General features: G+C 41.7%; 1 protein-coding gene across 2 annotated transcripts; it reads left to right on the top strand.

Moving 5' to 3' along the window:
• Positions 1 to 211: 211 nt before the first annotated feature.
• Positions 212 to 9,262, top strand: LOC137799804 (tropomodulin-1-like). Of its 2 annotated transcripts, XM_068596622.1 has the most exons (6): positions 212 to 289; positions 1,829 to 1,962; positions 5,594 to 5,750; positions 7,505 to 7,621; positions 8,148 to 8,242; positions 9,146 to 9,234. In XM_068596622.1, the coding sequence occupies exons 2-5, from the start codon at positions 1,843 to 1,845 to the stop codon at positions 8,228 to 8,230; spliced, it is 477 nt and encodes a 158-aa protein (XP_068452723.1). In that variant the 5' UTR covers positions 212 to 289; positions 1,829 to 1,842; the 3' UTR covers positions 8,231 to 8,242; positions 9,146 to 9,234. The 2 variants fall into 2 exon arrangements, with proteins under 2 accessions (XP_068452723.1, XP_068452722.1); XM_068596621.1 differs by lacking the exon at positions 8,148 to 8,242 and having other exon boundaries at positions 9,146 to 9,262.
• The last annotated feature ends 670 nt before the right edge of the window (positions 9,263 to 9,932 follow it).

Here is a 9,932-nt window from a genome sequence, read left to right as displayed (position 1 = left end):
GGAAAAGAAAAGCAAGCAGTGGAGTACGATGCCTAATATCTTTCTCCATAGAGGACTTAGAGTATCTATTGCTTTCTAATTTTGAGAGCTATTAATCTGTCCTCACTCTGCTTCTGCTTCCTCCAGGTCTCTCTCTCTCTCTCTCTCTCTCTCTCTCTCTCTCTCTCCCTCTCCCTCTCCCTCTCTCTCTCTCTCTCTCTCTCTCTCTCTCTTTCTCTCTCTTCCAGAAGCACTCCAGACACTTGGCTGCCTTTGCTTTGGTTTCACCCTTGAGCTGGGGGCCATTGAGGTGAGTGCAGTTGTTGTTTTTTTTAACATCAAACGGTAAAAACAAGTGACACTCTACAAAGTATGAGATTTCATTTCATCATAGATGTTATTATTACTTTCTCTGCTGTTTCGCTCCACAGATAAACATGTATTTATTTTTCTCAAGCTCTTGCAGGCTCCCACGTCTTGAATTTTTAGTTTTTCTCGTTTAAATATCTCCCATAGGCCTTTGTGTATTCATACAGTGTGTATTTACCCTGGAAGCACTGAGTCTCTCAGACACATCTAAGGAATCGAAACCTTGCAAACGAGAGATGATAGATAGATAGATAGATAGATAGATAGATAGATAGATAGATAGATAGATAGATAGATAGATAGATAGATAGATAGATAAGTAGATGGATAGATAGATAGATAGATAGATAGATAGATAGATAACTAACTACTTTATTGATCCCCAAAGGGAAATTCAGGGTTCAACTAGCTCAAGACATCACACAACATAATATATACATACACACACTATTAAAAAGGATTGTCCAAAGAAAAATATGGGCGTTGTGCAGCGCCTAACATAGCCAGTAGCCAGTACGGGCGTTGTGCAGGGGGCTAACATAGCCAGTAGCCAGTAGGGGCATTGTTCAGCGGGCTAACATAGCCAGTAGCTAGTTGGGGTGTTGTGCAGGGGGCTAACATAGCCAGTAGCCAGTACGGGCGTTGTGCAGGGGGCTAACATAGCCAGTAGCCAGTACGGGCGTTGTGCAGGGGGCTAACATAGTCAGTAGCCAGTAGGGGCATTGTGCAGGGGGCTAACATAGCCAGTAGCCAGTAGGGGCATTGTGCAGGGGGCTAACATAGCTAGTAGCCAGTAGGGGCGTTGTGCAGGGGACTAACATAGCCAGTAGCCAGTACGGGCGTTGTGCAGGGGGCTAACATAGCCAGTAGCCAGTAGGGGCGTCGTGCAGGGGGCTAACATAGCCAGTAGCCAGTAGGGGTGTTGTGCAGGGGGCTAACATAGCCAGTAGCCAGTAGGGGTGTTGTGCAGGGGGCTAACATAGCTAGTAGCCAGTAGGGGCATTGTGCAGGGGGCTAACATAGCCAGTAGCCAGTAGGGGCATTGTGCAAGGGGCTAACATAGCCAGTAGCCAGTAGGGGCATTGTGCAAGGGGCTAACATAGCCAGTAGCCAGTAGGGGTGTTGTGCAAGGGGCTAACATAGCCAGTAGATAGTGAACCCCGTGTATAAATTGTGAGTGAGTTGAGGGCTGTGCATATTTGAGGGGGTGGAGACTATGCAGAGAAGTCTAACGCAGAACCTTTGATAGACGACAACAACTGAAGTAACAGTTCGGTTTAACTGCTAATTATATCACCTCAAGCTATTTTAAAGCACATGGATATCATTTTAAGATTAACATTGTCAGATGTAAGACGTCATTGCCTGAAATCAGACAAACATTTCCCAAAGTATGTTTCTATCCAAATGTCACGCGATAAATGAACCACCAACCAACATGGATGCATGTCATGCTGAAGAGACATTATCCACCTTGCAGGTGTGCTGTCCATCATGTCGGTGTTGAAGGAGATGGAGAAGTACAGGGACATAGACGAGGACGAGCTGCTGAAGAAACTGTCGGAGGAGGAGCTGCAGCGATTAGAGGATGAACTAGAGGAGCTGGATCCTGATGTGAGTTTATAATACAAAGGCCATAAAGAGATGTTACTGTCACTCTGCTGCTGTCAGTGGAGAGTTATGGGGTCCTACAGAATAGTATAAAGTATAGTATGTAGAATAGTGTAAAGGCCCCTTGTACATGTCCCTGTGTGTTCCTCTGCATCACTCTGTGCTGACTTCAGTTTTTTAGCAAGTCAAATTGTGTTAAGTGCGAAACATTTGAATGCTCTTGAACGCACAATGCTCACGAGGACATGGCTGTAATGTTAATAATGGTTTGTTTTAGTACAGTTGTGGCTGAGGGATTGTGCGTGAAATGCAATGTGTACCAAACCATCCAATCCGTGGGCATTTAGTGTTCCTGCACAATGTCTCATCAAACTAAAGAGGATGCGTGAAATATAGATGATGACCCACCCCAAAAAATAATATACACATGGAGATATATTCTAGAAAAACTTTTATACAACTATTTTTGTAATGCCCTCTCAATTTCAGTATCTCTCTATTGGCATTAACCAATTTAAAAACAATCAACTGAGCAATTGTTATATAAAACTGTGAATCATAGGTTGTTTTATGAATATTTAAAAATATGTATATATTTGGATGTATTGAACACCTTCAGTACTATAGAGTATACTATACTACTACTATTATAGTAGTATACAGTGTTACATGAAAAATTCAAATGTGCCCCAACGGTCCCCAATAAGACCTCGTCTGAAAGTTTTGTACTAAACCTGATCTCTAACTTTGTTCTGCTTCACTTTATCAAAGTCAACCTTTGCAGAGAGAATGATGCAGCCTTACAGCTGCATCATTTCAAAGAAATAATCATTCTGAAAAAAACTGTTTAGACCTTTTTTCTCGACCTGACACCTTTTGATTTTTACTGTGTGTCATCTTCATTCACTCTCAACCAGTAACACAGAAAGATATTTACACATCTGAACAAAATCTATCAGCTCAAAATCTCTGTAGCCTTTTTATTGTTCTTCAATTATTATTCAAATATCTTCTAGTGGTTGCAGAGATACACATTTTTTTAGTTTAAGTATGCAATTTTAGAGCCTAATATATATATATATATATATATATATATATATATATATATATATATATATATATATATATATATATATATATATAAATATATATATATATATATATATATATATATATATATATATATATATATATATATATATATATATAATTTACCTTTTTATCAAGGTCAGTCCATGGGAGGCAGGCTGGCATGTTGTTAGTCATTATGCTACAGAAGGTTCAGTACATCATCATTGGTACTCAAATGTAGTTTCTGTTACTTTTTATGGCGTGTTTATCTCTGCATGCAATACACCCGCAGCCAGCTTGGTAACCTCAGTGAGGTATCGTCGGTCGGGTTGGTGACAGCAGCTGTAATAGCTTTTCGATTAATGTCTCACTGCTCATGAAGTGGCTGGATTCCCCCTCAATGCCAAGAGATGACTGAAGGGTATAATGTGCAGGACTAAGTGTGTGTGTGTGTGTGTGTGTGTGTGTGTGTGTGTGTGTGTGTGTGTTAATGAGACCGATGTCGGTAGTGATTGACGAGAGGGACTCCATGACGTAAACGGAGAAAGCAGTGGGAGGCCGTGCGTGCGTGCGTGCGTGCTTGCCTTGTTTGAGCCTGTTTATTAGGGACACTAGTTTCACACCAGTAAAGAGCCCATTGGCTCTGACACACACTGCAACCTTTCTAGCACGGCGTGTCACATCAGTTCCAGTAAGCCGTTGAAAACAAAACACAACAGTTTGCTAGCTTTACTGTTATTGTAGACATATAAATGTATCGTCAATCATCTTGAGAACCTTTTTGTTTTTTTTTCTGCACATACAGTACTGTCTCACATTCGTACAATAACACACTACAACTCTGACCAGCTCATATTGTTTACTTTTGTATGGCGTCACATCCCCTGAGATTGGAGACATTTTTGGATTAGAGCGCTAACAGGCTTTAAAAAACAAATCTGGAATAAGCTCATGCAAATATCATGGCGCTAGATTACGATTGACATCTCTCAAATCATGGAAAAGAACATTTAAAAAATAAGAAAAATGTTATATTATTTTCACTCATCCACTAAAAAGCTGCTCTCCTAGTTTTAGTGAACATTTTAATGTGTTTCGACTCATTGTTTTTTGGCGGACTGCAACTACGGTTTTGGTTGACTCTTTACTCAAGGCAGCCATTTGCCATCAAAGAAACCCTTCAGTACCCACTGTGCTCTCCCTGTCCAGCACCAAACAGCTCACAGACAAAGCTGAAGCATATAGCAGCATATACAGTGTGTGTGTATATATATATAAGTAAATGCGAAGTAAAGAGAGAGACCAAATAATGAGGCCGGGGTTGGGATGACTTGGTGGGGGGAGGGCGGGGGTCGGGAGAGAGAAAGAGAGACTCAGTTGGTAAAAATAACATGTGGGGGACCTGTTATCTACAGCTGATATAAAGTGTGACATAGAAAGCTTGCCGGTGACGGTGTAATATACTCCTGGCTTCACTATACGTATATACTTCTGTAAGTCACATGAACATGTACGGACCACCACTGGAAAGACTGAATAAGAGAAACTGAGAAGAAGTGAGATTGTTCGTTTACTTCAAAGGAGTATATTTCAAAACCAAATAATAGTGTAACTGTGGTGCGTACAGGGGAAATCGTTTGTTATGTTTCTGTAAATGGTTTGCTGGCAGAGAGAGTGAGAGTCATGAGCAGAGAGAAGCCTGTGAGTGCTGAGAGGACTGATAAGATATGAAGCTATAAGTAGCACTTGTAAGAGCTTGCCTTTGAACGTTGCTTTAGGAGGAAAAGAGCGTGGTGAGCAGCAACGCTCTGGGACATGTCTGGGTTCAGATAAGATGTTGGAGTTACACTAACCAGAGCAAAGATTTATCTCACTACGCTGTAATACTGTAATATTTGATCATATTTCTGTCGTCTCTGTCCTAAAAAGGTCTACGAAACAGTTTTATCCGTAATTCAAATAATTTCAGTTTCAGTTTAGTTATATTCTGCCAATGGGGTTTAGTGCTTGTTTTTTTTCAACATGTTTCTTTTAAATTTACTGATAACTTGAAAAAGTTCTCAGTAAATAACTTGAAAAAGTTATCAGTAAAAGTATTTTACTTTTCGAGAGATCGCACCTTGTGAGTTTTCCCGTGGATGTCGCCACAGACACCCAGTTCAAAATAATGTAAATAAAAGGCCTTTTAAAAAAAAAATCATTGGACCATAGCTCAATGACCATAGATAGTAACTAAACAGCTAAAGATTATTACTTTAACTGTTAATCTTTCAGATAAAAGACTTATTTCTGACATTTAAATCACTAAAAACCATGCATAAAGGATCCGTTCCTCACCTCTGACTGGAGGGCTCAATGGTAGCACGGCTGCCTGCAAAATGTGCAATGGAGATTATTAGTTTTATACAGTTGTATTACTGGAACAAAGGAAACAAATCCTGGAGTCATCTGTTCTGCACTGATGTTGTGAGGAAGGACTTAACTACTGTTGAAAAAGGAAGTGAGACTAATTCACTCCCAACACCCAGTGCCAGTTTCATGTAAATCCTCATCCTTTGTTTAGAATGCATTGTTGCCAGCTGGGATGCGGCAGAAGGACCAGACCAAGAAAACCCCAACGGGAATGTTTCAGAGAGACAACCTGCTGGCCCATCTGGAGAAGCAGGCCAAAGAGCATCCTGACCAAGAAGACCTGGTGCCCTTCACAGGGGAGAAGAGAGGTACGAACTTGTTACTCATGGTTAACCTACTTGAATCAAAAGGCGGCTTTATCTCGCTCCTTGCACTGTTGTTATCAAGGGAAAAGATGACAAGAACACCAGATGTCGTCATGTTTGGTTTCCAACTGTGGCAGCTAAAGGGGGAGGGGGCACAAAATACAAATTTTCACAAGTCTATCATGGATATCTCAGGTTTTTTGTAATTCTCTAAAGAGTGATTGGTTCCACAAGACTCTTTTTAATTCTCTAAAGAGTGATTGGTTCCACAAGACTAGCCCTCACCAGGCCTTGTGAGGCCTGTCAGCACGGCAGCACCAGTCCAGTGTGGACGCTGAGCTGTGTGACGGATGGTGAGAGATACCAAACATCTCTCTGTGAAACTCTAGTAGGTCTCCGTGCCGTCACTGTCGTCATGAACTTCTTTGCTGGTACGCTTGTGCGCTTAAAAGACCAGCTGCAAAACTGCAGGTTGGGAAAGCGAGCGAGTAGCAATCTCCCCTCCCTCAACAAGTACCGTCAAGGTACCGTCGAGCGAGGCTTTTAACATCTCGTTGAAACGCTCTGCCTCGAGACGGAGCACGCGAGCGGAGTCACTGTTTGAAGTCGTCTGTCATCGCTCCACTTCGTTTTGGTTTTTCTTACCCTTTCTCTTCTGCTTACCCTGCACTGACGTGCCGTGAAGCCCTCTACGGGGCGCTCCGTAGTGGTACTTGAAACGGGTTGATTTTTGACTTGTCAACACTGTTGCCAGTGTGATTTACGGGGGCACTGGTATGACAGCGACAGAGAGAGAGAGAGGACACAAGGACCTGGAAGCGCTCTGATCAAACAATGTCTGGCTGAAACCCGAGGAGCTGACCACACAAGCGCAGACCAGTCGATAAAGACACAAACGTCTGGGTCTTAGTCAGTCGGACCTGATGACGGTATGAAGTGAGGGGCTCAGCTGCTGTGGAAGAGAGTTCATCAGAGATTCACCTTAGTTTGACACTTACATTTGAAGCAATATTGCAGTTTCGAACAAGTTCATGGTCTTGGTGGTTTCTGTAACTCAAACTGGCTTTCTGAGGGAATGTTGTTCTTCTGCCTAAAAAATAAGCAGTCTTACTTTGTCTGTACGGCGCTATCTTGGAGCTGCAAGTTTCTGTAACTTTTCCTCATCAAAATCAAGGGTGTAAAATGGAAAAATCTGGTTTTAAGCCTCCTATTTCTACATGCTGGCTCGCTGTTGTCTTCGTGGGATACGTGACTGGGACGGAGACGTCGTTAACATTATTAGTAACACCTGTGCTTTGCCTAATCATATGATAAATCATAAAGCTTTGTCAAGGTCCTTTTGTCATGTTTTGCTGCATGAAAAACATACATAAGAACATGTTTGTACTCAGCAAAGAATTAAACAGATATTGTTTAATAAACCACAGGTTTCATTGTATCAGCACTCACACGTCCTACACCTTTTTTATGATAAATTGTAAGATGTCCAGCCGTCATGTTTTTGGTTTGTTATCAGGTTATTATAAAATGTTAAATGTCCCTGCACTCCTATGGCCCACACACACAGGTGTTTCTACTTAATTGCCTGATTAGACTCTACTGTGTATAGAGTTGATGTTCATTAATTAAGTGAAAACACCTGTGTGAGTGTGGAGGGGGACCTCAAGCAAATCATGTCATGCTCGGGATGCTGGTCATTGTAGTAGTGGGGCTTGTCGTGCACATCTTTGCATTGAGTCCATCCACTCGTGTTGTAGGGAAAGCCTTCGTGCCAAAAAAGATGGTGGACCCCATCATGGAGAATGTGACTCTGGAGCCGGAGCTAGAAGAAGCTCTGGCGAGTGCATCTGATGCTGAACTCTGTGACATCGCAGGTAACTCAATCACGCCAACTCACATCTCCGATATACATCCAGTGTCTTCATCAGTTTCAGAGGTTTCCTTTTTATCCTTTTTTTTTTAACTACGTAGATCTATCAAAACGTTATTATTTTTGCAACTTTAAGAAGACACTACTTTTACCACAGTTTTGCAGTTATCAGAGTCCTCGGTGGGAAAGTTTGTGGGATTGGAACTTCCTATAGTAGAAAGAAATTGGGGGTATTTAATCTAATTTTCATCCAGAATGTATTTTTATGTGTTTATAGTATTATTATTTTTTTTAAAGAAGAAATAATAGATGAACCTTTTGGGATTTTCTTTTGAAAACTAAAAACTAACTTAAAAAAGACACACTCTCTCACATACATACATAAAAGCATCAAAATGAAGGATATTCATGGACTGGATCTCATGCGCTAAAGTGCATTTTCTTCATCTTCATCTTCTCTTACTAATCAGTGGCCTCGACCCCTCATCCATCTACTTTTCCTTAATCCAAATCTTCTCCGTTTCCTCTAGCAATCCTTCCATCTTCCCTCCACCCTTCCCCTCCATCCCTCCATCTCCTCCATCCCTGCTGGATATCTCTGTTCACTAGCTGAACGTCATCCGGGGTATCTGTACACTGCACAAACGTTTGTCTTTGCATGAAGCGGGTCTGGCCCTCTTGTCATGTTCATGTTGTCAGCTTGTGTTAGGCAGACATTTAGCAAAACCCGTGCAGAGCGACTCAGTGACACAGGCTGTCGGATGTCTGCGCTGTACATGCATTATACATCCTCGATTCAGTGTAATGTATGGCGACTGGCATTACAGTGGCAAATACTTTGCTGCATGTTCAAACTTTAAACATATTTCCTGTACAGATGACTAACATTTTACAGCGTGATCAAGATGGATTTAGCAGCAAGTTTTGATTTTTTTTTTTATCCCACTTGTGGTAAGTTGAGAGATAATATGACCGAGACAGTGCAGAAATATTTTCAGAGCACAACGAGTCCCCGGGGATTTGGAAGGTAACCTGCCCCAATTCTTCAAAGAGCAGCTTGGTAGCTTGTGTTCCTTCACTGTTTATGCCTTTCTGTTCCCTCCTGTCTCTGGCAAACAGACAAATTGATCGCAATCTCTAAATCCTTTATTGTATCTAGTGTCCTCAGAGTGGTTGCTCGGTCAAGAAACATGTGTCATATTCACTGCTGCTGGTGGGCAAAAGAAGCCATTACAGGTTACCCATTAACTTAAACCTTTCAGAAAACAGCTGCTTGATCTCTGAAAATTATATTGAGTTGCTTGTGATGCTGCAAGTGCCAATGTGCTGTCTGTATTGGCATGGCAGTTTACTGTACAGTAACTAGACAATCTTTTTACAACATTTCTCTCTGTCTCTGTCTCTTTCTCTTTCTCTCTCTCGCTATCTATCTATTTATCTATTTGTCTTTCTGTGTTTGTTCTTCTGACTCGACCGTTCTAGCCCTTCGTTCTTTGCGTCCTCATTTAGTCTTCTTACTGTCTTCCAGCCATCCTCGGTATGCACACCCTGATGAGTAACCAGCAGTACTACGAAGCCCTGGCCAGCAGCACCATAGTCAACAAGCAAGGCCTCAACAGTACGTAAAACACACACACACACACACACACACACACACACACACACACACACACACACACACACACACACACACACACACACACACACGTGTACTAAAACTAATGTCACTTTTATTTGTTGAACTCCACCAGTGACCAGTCTTAACTCAGTTCAATCACAGATGCCGCAGGGCTTTTCTAGTAACAAGTCATCCTAAAATAACGCAGGTCACTCATCTAGTTTGTAGAAAAAGAATCACCTCATCCAAGTACAATGTTGAAGCGTGTTGACTTGGACTAGAATCAAGTGGAATGATCTCACGTTGGCAGAATGTTTTTTTTTTTGTTTTTTTTACTAAAGATGATCGGCTCAGTCTTTTTGTTGCACTCAATGCACAAATATAGTTCCACTAAGTACAGAGTGATTCAATAGATACGGTTAAGTGTATACATATGCTGTCCTATGGCTCCTTCAGGGGATAACTGATGATTCATCGCTCTGCCCTCCGCCTTGCACGACGGAGTGTAAACTGTGTTACATTACTCCACAGAGAAACACACGTGTTAATGAACCATTGTTTATCTTGCGTGGAGGCTCATCGTATAGACTCTCCTCCAGCTCCAAACAGAAGTCTATCATTTTGCTTCCAAATATGACCGGCTCTCATGAAGGAGCGATAGCTATAAACTTCTGATTCGCCTGCTGAAATCGTCAGC

The sequence above is a fragment of the Clinocottus analis genome, unplaced genomic scaffold (assembly GCF_023055335.1).
Source record: "Clinocottus analis isolate CAN_PGR_092001 unplaced genomic scaffold, fCliAna1.0.p SCAF_387, whole genome shotgun sequence".
Classification (NCBI taxonomy): Eukaryota; Metazoa; Chordata; class Actinopteri; order Perciformes; family Cottidae; genus Clinocottus; species Clinocottus analis.
This window is presented reverse-complemented; position numbering and strand designations above follow the sequence as displayed.

What these genes read in the sequence shown, in the direction of transcription:
- LOC137799804 (XM_068596621.1), top strand. Translation starts at nt 1,843, where the DNA reads ATGTCGGTGTTGAAGGAGATGGAGAAGTACAGGGACATAGACGAGGAC. An exon ending in TAGAGGAGCTGGATCCTGAT is followed by an intron (nt 1,963 to 5,593) that starts GTGAGTTTATAA and finishes TCCTTTGTTTAG; the next exon opens with AATGCATTGTTGCCAGCTGG. An exon ending in CTTCACAGGGGAGAAGAGAG is followed by an intron (nt 5,751 to 7,504) that starts GTACGAACTTGT and finishes CTCGTGTTGTAG; the next exon opens with GGAAAGCCTTCGTGCCAAAA.